The 17,350-nt window shown below is 40.6% G+C and overlaps 1 protein-coding gene across 7 annotated transcripts in view; it reads right to left on the bottom strand.

Annotated features, from left to right (window-relative positions):
- Positions 1–8,320: 8,320 nt before the first annotated feature.
- shroom3 (shroom family member 3) overlaps positions 8,321–17,350 on the bottom strand; it is a 277,424-nt gene continuing 268,394 nt past the window's right edge. For all 7 annotated transcript variants that reach the window (XM_060935697.1, XM_060935696.1, XM_060935699.1 and 4 more), the window contains one exon: positions 8,321–9,012. In XM_060935697.1, coding sequence (XP_060791680.1) covers positions 8,677–9,012 — 336 coding nt within the window. In that variant the 3' untranslated portion in view covers positions 8,321–8,676. The remainder of the gene's footprint in view (positions 9,013–17,350) is intronic.

The following is a 17,350-nucleotide window of genomic DNA, read 5'->3' as shown; positions in this document are numbered from 1 at the left end:
ATGAATGTCCTATGTTCCAGACCTAGATATTTCTGCTTTTTTTTTAAATGCAAAACATCTCTCCACAAGCTCTGGGTGGTGTGAAGTAGTCGCATGCATGTTCCAACACGCCAGGGGTGTGTTTTAATATGAGCGGCACTTCACTGGCTGCGCAGGGTCAACCTACGTTTCCCATAAATTTTATGTAACTCCACTATAGGGGGAAAAAAAACAAACTTGACTTTGACCCTTTACTTCAGCAAGGATTTTACTTCCCCATGATATACAATGTCTTGCAAAAGTATTCCCCCCCCTTGGTGTTTGTCCTGTTTTGTCGCATTACAAGCTCGAATTAAAATAGATTTTTGGGAGGTTAGCACCATTTGATTTACACAACATGCCTACCACTTTAAAGGCAAAAATTGTTGTCTTATTGTGACACAAACAGTAATTAAGATGAAAAAACAGAAATCTGGAGTGTGCATAGGCATCCCCCCCCAAAAAAAAAAAAAAACGGTCCTTTGTACTGTAGAGCCATCTTTTGCTGCAATTACAGCTGCAAGTCTCTTGGGGTATGTCTCTATTAGCTTAGCACATCTAGCCACTGGGATTTTTGCTCAATCGTCAAGGCAAAACTGCTCCAACTCCTTCAAGTTACATGGGTTGTGTTGGTGTACAGCAATCTTCAAGTTATGCCACAGATTCTCAACTGGATTGAGGTTTGGGCTTTGACTCGGCCATTCCAAGACATTTAAACGTTTCCCTTTAAACCACTCCAGTGTAGCTTTAGCAGTGTGTTTAGGGTCATTGTCCTGCTGGAACATGAACCCTCGTCCCAGTCTCAAACCTCTGGCTGACTCAAGTTTTCCTCCAGAATTGCCTTGTATTTAGTGCCATCAATCTTTCCTTCAGTCCTGACCAGCTTTCCTGTCCCTCCAGATGAGAAACATCCCCACAGCATGATGTTGCCACCACCATGCTTCACTGTAGGAATGGTGTTCTCAGGGTGTCAGGTTTGTGTCACACGTGGCGTTTCCCATGATGGCCAAGAAGATAAATTTTAGTCTCATTTGAACAGAGAATCTTCTTCCATGTATTTGGGGAGTCTGTCACATACTGTTGGGCAATGTTTTCTTAAGCAATGCTTTTTTTTTTTTTTTTTTTCCCTGGCCACTCTTCCATAAAGCCCCGCTCTGTGGGGTGTACGGCTTAAAGTGGTCCTATGGACAGATACTCCCATCTCCGCTGTGGATCTTTGCAGCTCCTTCAGTGTTATCTTTGGTGTCTTTGTTGCATCTCTGATTAATGCCCTCCTTGCCTGGTCTGTGAGTTTTGGTGGGCGGCCTTCTCTTGTCAGGTTTGTAGTGGTGCCATATTCTTTCCATTTTGCTATAATGGATTTAATGGTGCTCCCTGGGATATTCAAAGTTTGGGATGTTTTTTTATAACCCAACCCTGATCTATACTTCTCCACAACTTTGACCTGTTTGGAGGCTCCTTGGTTTTCATGTTGCTTGCTTAGTAGTGTTGCAGAGTCAGGGTTCTTCCAGAACAGGTTGATTTATACAGACATCATGTGACAGATCATGTGACACTTTGATTGCACACAGGTGGATCTTAGTCAACTAATTATGTGACTTACGAAGTGAATTGGTTGGAGCAGCTCTTATTTAGGGGTTTCATATGAAAGGGGGTGAATACATATGCACACTCCAGATTTCTGTTTTTTTCATCTTAATTATTGTTTGTGTCACAATAAAACAATTTGCACCTTTAAAGTGGTAGGCATGTTGTGTAAATCAAATGGTGCTAACCCCCCCAAAAATCTATTTTAATTCCAGCTTGTAATGCGACAAAACAGGACAAACACCAAAGGGGATGAATACTTTTGCAAGACACTTTAGTTTTTCAGGAAGTGGAGTTTTACAGTTAACCATATAGCTCAAGCCCAAACTGTCCAGTGGAATGGGTTTCCTGTCTCCTGTGAGTACTGCAGTGTATCTCCTGGATGTTACCCTAGTTGTAGCACTGACTGACTGTAGATGTAATGTAAGTGCTAAGTAATTGTCTAGAACTTCAGCATTTCTTGTACCTGACTTTTGTACTTGTTGTACATCACTCTGGATAAGATCGTCTGCTAAATGCCTGTAATGTAATGTTAGATTAGTCCCTATTTATTTTAACAAGCTGGATTTGGGCATGAGTTATCCAGTAAGCAGCAGATCTGCTTAATTTATTCAGTTTGTTAAACCTTATTAAGCATGATTAACTGGGATCAGCTTCCTCAGTTAATTACCATTAAATACTAATTCCTTTGGCATGAAAAGGAAGATCAGTATAATCTAATAGCAAGTTTCAGAGCCAGAATGGATAGCTGGGTTTGCACACATTAGCAGATTCCTCTGAAAAGGTCTTTGTTCCATTTGGGTTCAGTGTTGGGATGAAAGCCATAGTTATATGGCCATGACAACGTTTTATTAATGTTGCATCTCTAAACATGACACTTTAGCCTTTATGTTCTCGTTGAGCAAGTCTTTGAGCAAGTTTCTGTGGTGCAATCAGATTTCATAACACCTTGCTTTACTTGGCTTGAACCATACTGGAAGTCATTTATACTTATGAAAGCCAAATATTTTTGAATGTTAGACTGATGTTTACTGTTTTATGAACAGGTTATATATGATATTATATTCATGACAAAAACCAAGGTTTGAGCAGGCAATTTATATTCAGTTATACATTTCGTTGCGATGAGTATCAGGGCAATATTGTGCTTTCTTTGAAATTATTTTTTTCTTCTGTGGTGAAATGATTATATGTTGTGGCTCAGGTGGATAAAGTGCCATACCATAAATCCAGAGACCCGGGTTCGATTCCGGCCCGAGGTCATTTCCCGATCCCTCCCCGTCTCTCTCTCCCGCTCATTTCCTGTCTCTACACTGTCCTATCCAATAATAAAAAGGTGAAAAAAGCGCCCCCCCCCCCCCCCCCCCCCCCAAAAAAAAAATATCTTTAAATGTGTTTCCTGGCACAGTTCACATATTTTTGGACAGAGTTGAGGACAGGACTTGTCTTAAGCTTAACGTGAGCCGCTTTTATCCTCCACAATGCTGAAGAAATCTGAGGTAGTCCTGCTTCATTATTCCATCCACTTTGTGCAATGCACTAGTTCCACTAGTAGCAAAACAGCACCAGAGCATGATGCTACCACCACCATGCTTTACATTTAGTACAGTGTTATTCTTTCTGTACCTCTGGACAACTTCAATCTTTGTCTCATAAAACTACCTGTTACCAGCTGTAGTCACTCATGATCACTAACAGGAAGTTAAGAAGTGTTGGCCTTGCCAAGTTAAGACATTTTGGAACTTTCAACACCACTGAATTAATAATCTAATTTGGTATATGCATAATTTTGACCATGTTTTGATTTCGGAAAACCCTAATTAAATTAACTTGTGCACCAATTTCTTTAGGCTTTTCTATTAAAGATGTACGTTGCGCAATCATTCTGCCACAAAAACCCCAAACAGTTCAAAGAAATAATTGAAAGCCCAATATTGTCATGGCATTCATGTCTGTGTGTGTGCAAACTTCTAACCGCAACAGTATATAATGCTTTCTTTCTTATCCCAGATAAATTACAAATAAGACTGGGTGGGCTAGAGTATATTGTTGTTTTGGTACAGAATGTTTGCCTGAGGAATGTCAAATAGCGACAGTGCAGGGTAAATATGAAGAAATGTATGAAATTTAGACTGAGAAAGTAAGAATTGAATATCAAGCATTTATCTTGACAACCACAATTTCATTTCGAGCATAATGTACACCAAATTCAGTTTATCAGTGATTTCAATCTGAATTTACATATGTTTAGGATTTGGGATTGAATTATGCAGTGCTGGGCACAATTCTAATAATTTTGGTTGTCATCCACCTGCTTATTTATTATTATTTTGCTACCCAAGATAAAAAAAAAAAAAGTTAATGCATGACCTGAACACATGGGATAAAGGGGTGGAAACAGTCTGGAAACAAATAACAGAACAGCTTTGTGTTCCAGTTTGGCTGGTGGTCATTTTGTTGCACTTCTTCAGAATCTTCAACATGACAGCAGGTGAAACCAAACAATTGGCACGTAATTATGCTGATTTTGCAGACAAGTTTTCTTTTTCACAATAAATTTATTTGTAAAATGCATCTGTCCTTTCTCTCGACTTTTTCCAAACAGCACAAAGCAAATTCCAACGTGTTCCATGAACCAAAAACAAACATACAAACAAAAAATACAACACTTCAGCTGTCAGGTTCAAGTCAAGCTGAGACTGAAGTTCTACTTCTATCAAAGGCATTGAAAGTGAAATATCGGCGGTACCATTACAGGTGTGCACGTTTATACAGTGATCAGTAGAGTGTGTTTTACATGTACAGTACAAGTCACAAATATGCACACACCTTCTAATTCAATATTTTTTCTTTATTTTTATGAATTAAGAGACACTTCATGTCTTGATGGTGAACTAGTTAGTTGATAAGTTGTTTCTCTTTACTTACTGTAGTTGAGCGCTTCTTGACATAATATGGATTATTACAGTTGTGTTATAGGGCTGTTTACTGTACTGTTTGGTTTCAAATGCATTAAGAAGGCAAGAAATTGCACCAATTAACTTTTGACGAGGCACCTGTTAATTCCAGGTGATTAAGAGAATGCCAATAGTGTGTAACGTGTCGTCAAGGTACAGTGCCTTGAAAAAGTATTCATACCCCTTGAACTTTCACATTTTTCCACCTTACAACCACGAACTTAAAAGTTTTTTATTGAGATTTTATGTGATAGACCAACACAGAGTAGCACATAATTGTGAAGTGAAATGAAAATGATAAATGGTCTTCAAAATTTTAAACAAATAAAAATCTGAAAAATGTGATGTGCATTAGTATTCAGCCCCCCTGCATCAATACTTTGTAGAGCCACCTTTTGCTGCAATTACAGCTGCAAGTCTTTTGTGGTATGTTTCTACCAGCTTTGCACATCTAGACACTGAAATTTTTGCCCATTCTTCTTTGCAAAATAGCTCAAGCTCAGCCAGATTGGATGGAGAGCGTCTGTGAACAGCAATTTTCAAGTCTTGCCACAGATGCTCAATGGGATTTAGGTCTGGACTTTGACTGGGCCATTCTAACACATGAATATTCTTTGATCTAAACCATTCCATTGTAGCTCTGGCTGTATGTTTAGGGTCATTGTCTTGCTGGAAGGTGAATCTCCTTCTCAGTCTCAAGTCTTTTGCAGCCTCCAACAGGTTTTCTTCCAGGATTGCCCTGTATTTAGCTCCATCCATCTTCCCATCAACTCTGACCAGCTTCCCTGTCCCTGCTGAAGAAAAGCATCCCCATAGCATGATGCTGCCACCACCATGTTTCACAGTGGGGATGGTGTGTGCAGGGTGATGAGCAGTGTTAGTTTTCCGCCACACATAGCGCTTTGCATTTAGGCCAAAAAGTTCAACTTTGGTCTCATCTGACCAAAGCACCTTCTTCCACATGTTTGCTGTGTCCCCTACATGGCTTCTTATGCCTGTCTTTCAACAATGGCTTTCTTCTTGCCACTCTTCTAAAAAGGCCAGATTTGTGAAGTGTACGACTTATAGTTGTCCTGTGCACAGATTCTCCCACCTGAGCTGTGGATTTCTGCAGCTCCTCCAGAGTGATCATGGGCCTCTTGGCTGCTTCTCTGACCAGTGCTCTCCTTGCTCGCTCTGTCAGTTTAGGTGGATGGCCATGTCTTGGTAGGTTTGCAGTTGTGCCATACTTTTTCCATTTTTGAATGATGGATTGAACAGTGCTTCTTGAGATGTTCAGAGCTTGGGATATTTTTTTATAACCTAACCCTGCTTTAAACTTCTCCAGAACTTTATCCCTGACCTGTCTGGTGAGTTCTTTGGTCTTCATGATGCTGTTTGTTCTTCAGTGTTCTCTAACAAACCACTGAGGCCTTCACAGAACAAGTGTATTTATGCTGAGTAAATTACACACAGTAGGACTCTATTAACTAATTAGATGACTTCTGAAGGTAATTGATTGCACTGGATTGTATTTAGAGGTATCAGAGTACAGGGGGCTGAATACTAATGCACACCACATTTTTCAGATTTTTATTTGTTTAAAATTTTGAAGACCATTTATCATTTTCGTTTCACTTCACAATTATGTGCTACTCCGTGTTGGTCTATCACATAAAATCTCAATAAAAAACTTTTAAGTTTGTGGTTGTAAGGTGGAAAAATGTGAAAAAGTTCAAGGGCTATGAATACTTTTGCAAGGCACTGTAAACGGTGGCTACTTTGAACAACCTAAAATATGAGACGTATTTTGTTTACCGCATAATTCCATACATGTTCCAGATGTTATTTCATAGTTTTGATGTCTTCAGTATTGTTCTACAATGTAGAAAATAATCAAAATACAGACAAACCTCTGAATGAGTAGGAGTGTCCAAACTTTGGACTGGTACTGTATGTGTACAGGGTTACAATGTGCCGTAAATGATTAAAATTTGCACTCAAAAATAAAGACGAAAAAGAAACACTGCAAACATTTTTTGGACAACAGAAAGGCAATGTTTTCAGTATTTGCTGATACAGCATCTATCAAAAGAAAGCAACCACTGGAGTTTCAATATTCATTTCTCATGGATGCTTATGGGAAACAGATGGATGTTCTATTAAATATCACTTTATCTCTAACAAGCTTTTTCATGTATGTTGATCTGGAAGAGTTCAGCAACGTTTGCTTTTTTTTTTCTTTCTTTTTTTTTTTTTTTTTTTTTTAAAGTTAATGCCGACTGTGAATATAACATTTTATTTAGGCATCTTAAAACAATTCACATTATGTACAGACTATGTGCACTATGAGCAAGCAAATCTGCTTTAAAAATGTCAAACTTTAAAAATCTGGCGTGGTATATCTGTACAAATGACACGCAGCCTCATATAAAGGCTATTTATAAATAATTCAAAATTCCATGGAAGCTTTTGTGTGGCAGTTCTCAGATTTCACTGTGTGGGTGCCTGCATGCGTGGTTTTTGTGTATACAGTTGATGCGGAGGATTGGACTATTCATATCACGATTGCAGCTGTATCTCGGTGTAAACTCAAAGGCATATAATCCAGATGTGTTTTGGGTTCTGCAGTTGCCTTTTATGTTGTGTACTTGCATAAATTGAAATATAATGCTATTATCATGCCTTTGCTTGTTCACAGTGGGTTAATACAGCGGCACAGAGACAGAGCAAACGCTCTTTGCATAATGCAGTCTGAAGATATTCACTCGGCGTGGGCGAGCCAGCTGGTACAATTGTACTTTTTTTTTTTTTTTTGGCTTAAGTGATTTTAAATTGCAGTCTTGATGCATAATTTATCAAGTGCATGTTTACCCATATCATTAGCAAGTGCTGTACATTTGCACTGAAACCAAAATGAGTCCTGTGTTACTAGCGGCAAATGTAACATGGATCACATCGTTCAGAAAATGCTGTAAACTTTGTAATTTTAAACCGTCATACATTCATTACTGTGTGTGATCTGGCTTTGAGCGTGGCTTGGGAAATACGTATTAAGAAATGACGATAGATTACTGGATGTCCGTTATGCACAAACAGAGAAGTGTGTGCTGAAGACGTGCATGTAGAACATTTAAACACGTAACTGACTGACGACGCAGAGCCTCTTAACCCGTTCTCCTTTTTTCATTTTGTTCTCAGAGTAACCCCAGTAAAGCCACAGTTAAATCCCGTTTACAGCAGTGTGAAAAACTATATGTTTTTTAAGCATAATTCTGACTTGAAAATAGGAAAACAACATCTTTTGGATCTTTATGTATCAAATGCCATCCATATAAGCGCAGAAATTCAGCCGTGTGTATTTTGTATCCGAGTGATGCCACCTTTCACTGCGCCTAACAGCCTGCTGTTGCAAAGTGCTGTACAATTCGGTTTATAACACGAGTTATAATTTGGAACATAAGGAAAATTATCATTAGAGAAATACTTCAGGTTTTTTTTTTTTTTTTTTACTTACCTGACACAAAAAGTCCCCCCCTCCAAATATGTCCAGCAAGAGTGGACGGATCTTGCTGTTTTTGTTTTGTTATTTAATGGACATATATTAAAGTGATGTACTTGAATATAGAAGCGATGCAGTCACAGAGAAAACTAATGTCTTACAAGTGCGCCAGCTCTCCTCGATGTGCTCTTACATAGTACACACACTTCTGTGTGCAATATTCATAAATTATTATTGCTATGGCTGAAAGCCTTTGAGCTGTTCAAAGAAAAAGAGATTTGAAGACCGTTCTTAGATTTCATTTTAGCAGTAGAGTCATCCGTTACATTGTGTGTATGTGAGACTACAGCATGAATATTCATTCTGAATCACGTCAGAAGCAGGAAAACCCTTTTCTGTCCATAAGACAGGCACAGGGCGGTATTCTATAATTTGCAGTGCTAACATATCTATTGACACTTCCTAAAGCCAACAATAACATTTGTCCTTCATGTTTTGAATTCCTTCACTTAAGGCACTTCCCCACGTGAGGGGTGATTGAATAGTAATAACAGTCTCTCTCTCGTTCTAACTTTCATGGTCATTTTTTTTTCTTCTCCCCTTTCCTCAGCAGCTTTCAGAGCTAATGGACAGTCAGAGCGAGGTCACAGTGGTCGGTCTTGGTGAGTTGGAATCACTACAAGAAGAGAGGGCGGAGCCTGTTTGGGGATTGAGCTCATGGTTCATGTTCTCAGTTAGTCTGCACAGTTGCTCCTCTCCCTGGCGGATGAGGTCGTCCAGGTGGCGCTGGCGGATGAGCAGGGCCGGTTTGGCACGAATGTAGCGCCGGTAGTCATGTAGTTGCGCGGTGCTCAGATATCCACCCAGGAACTGGAACACAATGCGCTCACGTCGGTCCAGGTTTTCCTTCAGCTCACGTGCGTCTTCCTGTTGACTGAGCAGCTGCCTTTGTTTCTGCTGCAAGGATGCCTACACACACACACGGATAAACAATCTCAAATTTTGTTAATCCAATATAACAATGTTGCAATGTCTGTGATAAATCAAAAGCTATGAGACCCAAGTTCCACCTAGTTCAGAACTAATGGGAAATTTTGGAGTGATGTGTTAGAGAGTGGCAGCAGGGTGGTGTAGTAGTTAGCACTGTCGCCTCACAGCAAGAAGGTCCTGGGTTCGAGCCCTGTGGCTGGCGAGGGCCTTTCTGTGCGGAGTTTGCATGTTCTCCCCGTGTCCACGTGGGTTTCCAACGGGTGCTCCGGTTTCCCCCACAGTCCAAAGACATGCAGGTTAGGTTAACTGGTGACTCTAAATTGACCGTAGGTGTGAATGTATGAACGGTTGTCTGTGTCTTTGTGTCAGCCCTGCGATGACCTGGCAACTTGTCCAGGGTGTACCCCGCCTTTCGCCCGTAGTCAGCTGGGATAGGCTCCAGCTTGCCTGCGACTCTGTACAGGATAAGCGGTGACGGATAATGGATGGATGGATTAATAAGTAATGAGGTATGAAGTGATGGGTGTGAAACAGAACACTAACACACCCATAATGAGATGAGTGTGTGTCTAAATGAAGCACCTGCACCCTCAACTACACTCCAATCACATCCACAATGAATCACTGACACATTCAACAGGAAGCTAATGGATGGATGCGTTAGACAGTGCGCTCTTAATTTATCCTGACTTGTCTTTATTTAAAAAAAAAAAAAGGCTACAACCTTGTAAAAATGATATAGATGACATTGGTGACTACCAAAGGGATGACTGCAAGTTTGAATTCCAGTACTGTCAAGCCACCACTACTGTTGCATCTTTGAGCAAGGTCCTTAACGTTCATCTGCTCAGCTCAAAAGGTATCATGTTGGATAAAATGAATGAATAAATGTAATAATGGATGAATAAATTAATAAACAAAAATGTCAGTCAGTGCAGGTCTTCCATCAAATATAGCATCTTTAGGTCATGTCAGAATTACAGTAATATTGAGGTTCTATTTTGTAAGACACACTCAGCCCTTCTTTGAACTCATGACAAACATGTTTCATGCCTTTTCTCGAAGTTGATGTGTTGGAAGCAGGAAAAGTGGGCAAGTGTAAGGATCTGAGCGACTTTGACAAGGACTGAATTGTGATTGCTAGATGACTGGGTCTGAGCATCTCCAAAATGGCACATCTTGTGGGGCGTTCCTGGTATGCAGTGGTTAGTACCTACCAAAAGTGGCCCAAGGAAGGACAACCGGTGAACCGGCGACAGGGTCATGGGAGTCAAAGGGTCATTGATTCACATGGGGCACGAAGTTTAGCCCATATGGTCCAATCCCACAGAAGAGCAACTGGAGCACAAACTGCTGAAAAAGTTAATGCTGGCTAAAACAGAAAGGTGTCAGCATTAACCTTTTCAGCAGTTTGTGCTACAGTAGCTCTGAACCATATGGGGGGGTATCCTTCATGCCCGATGCAAATCAATGAGCCCTGGCCGCCCATGACCCTGTCGCTGGTTCACCGGTTGAGTATTTTTAATTTTTTTTTAAACAGCGCTGTTATAATGGCACTACTGGATAAATACACTTCTGTTGACCTGAGTATTGATTGATTATAGTTTTTTGCCATATTGGAAGAGAGAGCAGCTCTGAGTAAAATCTCCAGGACTTCATCTTGTAATTATCATAATTATGACATGACACAAACACATTAATCGCATTAAACCATTACTGGAACATACTGCAAGACAGCCTAAAGTACAATACAGGACAATGAAATAAATTTGTTCACGTCTTCATTGAAAGCTGGGGTCAGCCATGATACAGTGCCCCGGAGCAGCTGAGGATTAAGGGCATTGCTCAGGAGCCCTGAGCTGGCAACTTGGCAGTGCTGCAATTCAAACTCCTGACCCTATAACCTTAACCAATGAACCACCACCACCCTAAAATTGACCATGTTTCCACCCCATTTCAAATCAAGAGCCTTTTGGTCTGAGTCTTAGGCAAACTTGATAACCACCACATTTCCCTTTACATTTACATCACTTGGCAGATGCTTTTATCCAGAGCAACTTACAGGAGTGCTTTGTAGTCTATCAAAAACATACCGTACCTCAAGCTAGTACAAAGACGAGATAGTACATCAACAGGTAGATTTTTTTTTTTTAAATTAGTGTTCAATTAAGTCTGTACTTAATTTGTTTGAAGACAGCCAGTAACTCAGCTGCTCACACAGCCAGGGGGAGGCTGATTCCACCATCTGGGTTTCAGTACATTGAAGAGTCTTAATGCACGTCTGCCTTGTGGTACAAGGAACGTGCTACAGAACAGGGTTTGAGAAGTGCCTTCAGGCAGATTTGATTGATCTGTTTGGGATTTGTAGGTGTCAGCATTAGCGGTTTAAATTTGATGAGGACAGCTCCAAGAAGTCAGTGGTAGGAACAAAGCAATGGAGCAACATCAGACAACTTGAGGAGGCTTGGAAACAAGTCATGTCGCTACATTCAGACTTAGTTACAGGGGTTAGATGGCACATAGTGGCAGACCTGCTAGGAGTTTATTGCAAAATTGACAAGGGACTGAACAAGCACCCGAGGGTCCTACGTGGACAGAAATGGCCGGATCCTTCCAATGTTGTAAAAGAGAAACCTGCATGATCGGGTCAGGTTGGTAGTGTGATGAGAGATGTGTAGTTGGTTGTCCAGAATTACACCAGGACTGTGTGTTGTCACACTGTCTCTAAACCGATAAACAGCCACACTATGGGAACTAGGGGTTGCTTAACGTTGATTTGGGACATCGCCAGGGCAGGAATTTCACGAGGGCCATGGCCCTCGTGCCCTCTCAATTTGGCCTTGTGCCCTTGGAAAAAAATATCTGCCATAAGGCCACAGTGGCCTTGATGCCCTGCGGTTTTGTAGTCTGCCTCGTGACTGCCAATAGGCTTTAACATCACCTGCGTCTATTGAGAAAAAAAATGTGTCTTTTGATGACATTCTGGATTCTTACTGGGCAACTCATCAGTGGTGGATTGGACTCAAGCCTGGCATGAACCGCTCCGACGCACTATAATGACACCAATCTATCACCAGCCAACCAGGAGACTTAATCAAACGCATCCCCCGCCCACTTGTGTCCGCGTCTGAGACGTTGAATTTTCTCAGAAGGAGGGAAGAAGTTGACTGAGGTAAGACTGTGTGATAAATTAACGAACGAATAAGATAGGAATTTCAACATATAGGGCTTAAGTTTGTTACCGTTAAATAAGCATTGCCTGTACAGTAACGTTACGTTGTTACAACGTTGACCCACTTTTAACGTGCCGAGTACCGACTGTAGCCGGTCACAAATGCTAATTAGCTTGTTGTCAAGTTTTTCCTTTGTTGAACTTTAAGCGTAAGGTCATGGATGTTCCTACTGCTTGTTCCTGCCGTAATATGATACGTGATATGTGCTGTTGTCTGTTCATAGCCATTTTTTTAATCTATGCAGTTAGCATTGTTTTGTTACTAGTATTGTATGTTTCTTTTTGCTGTTTAACCGAAGTGTAACTGCTGCCATCTTGACGAGATCACCATCGCAAGAGATTTTTTCTCATTGTTTTTGGCGTCATTACAACGTTAACATTTACTTTTATTCATTTACCCCCTCTGTGTAAATTAGAAAATGGCGCAACTTCGTCTGTAGCCGTCAACGGACAAGCACAGACTTGTCTTGAGTTTTGAGCCGATCACAACAGGGCAGCACCGTGGCCTGAGGTAAAACAGGATAGTTTAAGTTTGTTTAAATTACAAAAATGAGTACGCCCAATGACTGTCTCATATACTCTTCATATACTCGTACTGTTTAAGTAATGCAGTAAAACTAATCTTTAAAAGTGGAATTTACTCAAACTGTTTGCATAGAATGAACTTTGGGGTTAACAGTGTAATAGCGTTGCAGTGTTCTGCAAATTTGCAATTTAATATTTCAGATCTTGAGACATGAAAGTGCTATTTTAAAAAATAAAAGGTCAGAAATGTTTTCTTTGTCGTCTATTTAGTTCGTTTTAGTTCCTCAATAATTTTCCTTGATTGAGAAATCGGTCTGGGCTCTTATGGGTTAATCAGTAGCCTGCGTGCTAGTATATGTTCCATTTACAGTCAAACACTTTGATGAACTCCAGGCTCAATTTTGATGAATCAGAAATCTGTGTAGTAGTACAGTCTGAAGATGCTCTTGCACATTCGGTGTCAATTGCACAAAAATTATGGGAGGATATAGGTTTAAGTTTTACAAATTTTTGAAGTGAGTGATGGATTGATAAGTTTAGATGTGTTCAATATTTTCTTATCTTCAGACATAATAGTGTAGATGTTTCTTTACCTGCTTGATAGTTTCGACTGGGACTCCAATCTTCCTCAGAAGAGTCATTAGTCCTTAAATTAAATTCATTATAGACGTGAACTTAAAATCATTGTTTTATTTTATGGCCTTGGTGCCCTGGCTTTTGGCCTTGGTGCCCTCAAAAAATTGACAGCACAAAAGGCCAAGTGGCCTTGCCCCTAAAATCACAAAATTCCAGGCCTGGACATCGCCATTTTATTATTGCAGTTAAGTGCTGATAAACAACAGCAAAGAAAATGTCAACCTGCAGTTCAATTAACAGTCATACACTGGGCTCCATTTAGCAGTATTTTAGTAAAGTTGTGTGTAAATTTCTGCGCAAACCAAACCACAAGATGTTCACCTGATTTATAAATGTTTGGGAAATACTGATTTTCTTTGTATTCATGTGTATGCTGATCACCCATAAAAGTACAACACACGTTCCTGACACGGCTCATTTTGATGTAGTGATGCCAACAAAACTCAAAAACAGACAGCTGAGCACAAAATGAACAATGGGGGTAAAGGCTGAAAGGCAGAAGTGGAAGCTATTTTGATTATCGTGTAATTAATATATATATATATATATATATATATATATCAATGGACATGAGCAATTGCTGGTCGGCACGGTGGTGTAGTGGTTAGTGCCGTCACCTCACAGCAAGAAGGTCCGGGTTCGAGCCCCGTGGCCGGCGAGGGCCTTTCTGTGTGGAGTTTGCATGTTCTCCCCGTGTCCGCGTGGGTTTCCTCCGGGTGCTCCGGTTTCCCCCACAGTCCAAAGACATGCAGGTTAGGTTAACTGGTGACTCTAAATTGACCGTAGGTGTGAATGTGAGTGTGAATGGTTGTCTGTGTCTATGTGTCAGCCCTGTGATGACCTGGCGACTTGTCCAGGGTGTACCCCGCCTTTCGCCCGTAGTCAGCTGGGATAGGCTCCAGCTTGCCTGCGACCCTGTAGAACAGGATAAAGCGGCTAGAGATAATGAGATGAGGATGGGATGAGCAATTGCATGCTCTGAATGGCTACTCTACTACTAGGATGTCAGCTCATACTGTGTATACCGTGAGTAGAGAAAAACAAAATGGCGGCTTTATCAAGTATTTAAAAGAAACAGAATTAGCTAAAAGAATATAGTTATGTCGTCGTCCCCCCATATCACATGTTCCACACTCCAGCCCAGTCAGTGGCAGTAATGCACCTTTTAAATTGGTTTGCCAACCGCAAAAAAAAAACTAAAGAAGAAAATGAAAATGACGGAGCATGTTGCTGAATCAACCGAGGATGAAATAAATACTCGACTTGAAAACAACCCCCCCCAAAAAAAACCCCCCAAAACAAACAAAAAAAAATCTAATACAAAAAAGCAACAAAATATGGAATGAAAGTATTTGATGGTAAGAATGTATCTTTTTTTTTTTCAAGAATTATTATAGCATTTTTCAAAAACTGCTCCTGTCATTTCGCTGGTTTGTTTACATTCTAACCAGAAATTATTTTGTCGGAGATTTTGTATAAAGTTTTTATTTACTGAATTTGACATTATTAATGCTCTTGTGGTTGAATGGACAGAAATTACCATAGCTACAATCCAAAAACTTCTCAAAGACCGGAGTCCGTGGCTATGACGCTCAGCCGGAAACGGGTGGAGTGCCTGCTCCGGGTCAGGGGGGAGTTGCTACCTAAAGTGGAGGAGGTTAAGTATCTCGGAGTTTTGTTCACGAGTGAGGGTAAAGTGGAGCGGGAGTTGGACAGACGGATCGGGGCAGCGTCAGCAGTGATGCGGGCGCTAAACCGGTCTGTTGTGGTAAAGAGAGAGCTGAGCCAAAAGGCAAAGCTCTCAATTTACTGGTCCATCTATGTTCCCACTCTCACCTATGGTCATGAGCTATGGGTAGTGACCGAAAGAATGAGATCGCGGATACAAGTGGTAGAATTGAGTTTTCTCCGCAGGGTGGCTGGGCTCTCCCTTCGAGACAGGGTGAGAAGTTTGGTCATTCAGGAGAGACTCAGAGTAGAACCGCTGCTCCTCCACATCGAAAGGAGTCAGTTGAGGTGGTTTGGGCACCTTGTTAGGATGCCTCCTAAGGGAGGTTTACTGAGCATGCCCCACTGGTCGGAGACCCCGAGGCAGACCCAGAACACGCTGGAGAAATTGCATCTCTCGGTTGGCCTGGGAATGCCTCAGTATTCCCCCGGAAGAGTTGGCGGAGGTGGCCGGGGAGAGGGAAGTCTGGGCTGCTCTGCTTAGGCTGCTACCCCCACGATCCGGATAAGTGGTAGAAGATGGATGGATGAATGGGTGAATGTGGATAGAATAAAACAGCTATTCCACTCAGTCTCATCGTACATGGCTTATAGCCGACTCGGCGCTACACACCTCGTCAGCTACCAGCTCATGTACGACTTGATTTCATGGAACAACTGACTTTTTTATATAAACACAACCAGTAAAATTTCCTATATATAAAATGATATTAATAATCGAGTGCTAAATTTTCCATCAGCTGAAGCATTTGTTCATGGCTTACAGCTATACGTAGATAGACCAGCCCATTCTCCATTTATACAGTGACACTACGATACCATTTTGTTGACGGTATTCTTGGTCCCGAACCTAGTCATCTAGAACAAGGATGTGGGTTTTTTTTTTTTTACAGAGAATAAAAAGCACTTCTGTAATGTCACTTTAGATAAAGATGCCTGTTAAGTGTTGTAATAAATGTAATAAAGTAAGCAATTTAAACTTGACCTTATACTCCATATATAAAAGTTAAATTATATGTGCAACTTAGACTATAGCCAAAAGTATGTGGACCCCAGTGAACACCATTGGGATGAATTGGAATGCCACAGCTGTGCACCAAACCTTCTTGCCTGACATCAGTACCTGACCTCGTTAATGATCATAATGCATAATATGATGATCAGGCATCCACATACTTTTGGCCATATAGTGTATAGGATTTGAATTCGATCAAACTGAAGTGTACATTAATCTGGTGTGTAAATTTACACACACACTCGGGAGCATGAGTACGATACAAACATTTCTCTGCATTTATAGGATTTTCATGAATACCAAATTCCTTGTGCAAACAATTTGAGTAAATCCATTTGTATACATCTTGATAAATGAGACTCAATGTTTTCGGCTATGTTTAACCAGTTAACAAAGAAAGTAAATCAGTGCAATACATGTGAAGAATATCATATCAATAATGTATCGTATGAAAGAATGTAGCATGGAAGCTCATAAACAGAGCTCTTCTTATAGTTTAATGACTGGCTTTCCACTGATGTACGTGAGTGCAGCAGCATTTAGGAGGTTTTTCCAGGCCGATAATGACTCGGGAGAGGACTCGCCATATTCAACTCTGACCCCAGTAGCATCTGTAAATGAATCTGGATTGGCCGCTGTCAGCTGCCATTTACTGTACAGTGATGTACAACATGCAACACTGAATGTGCTCTTTTGCACAGCACTGGTCACGATGGAATTTTCCAAGGACAACAATAATAACTGCGGGAGGAATTCCTTCAGGGGCAGGGGGTTAAAAACAGTCCTGCATTCAAAGTGTTTCAATGAAGCAAACAAAATAAAAAAACAAAACAAAACCCCTTTTCCCTGCATCGTATTACACAACATGTACTGACAATAGAATTGGCTTCAACTAGTCTGAAAATATTTCTGACTAACAAAGTACATTTGCTTCTAGCATTTGCTTCTCTGCTGTTTTTTTCCACCACCTCGACTAATAGAGAGATCCCCACAGTAGCAACTGTTCTATGCAATGCCTAATGGCAGATGTGCCCAGAGGAAATCTGATTGCTTCATCTCATGTTGAAAAAAAATGAGAAAAAAAAAATCCACCCTTTACTTGAAACAAATGTATTCAGAGAAAAACAAATCCCTCAAGAAATTATTTTCAATAATAATAAAAAAACAAAACAAAAACACAC

This window comes from Neoarius graeffei, chromosome 12 (genome assembly GCF_027579695.1).
Source record: "Neoarius graeffei isolate fNeoGra1 chromosome 12, fNeoGra1.pri, whole genome shotgun sequence".
NCBI classification, from domain to species: Eukaryota; Metazoa; Chordata; class Actinopteri; order Siluriformes; family Ariidae; genus Neoarius; species Neoarius graeffei.
The sequence above is the reverse complement of the archived record's forward strand: the minus strand, read 5'-3'. Positions and strand labels throughout refer to the sequence as shown.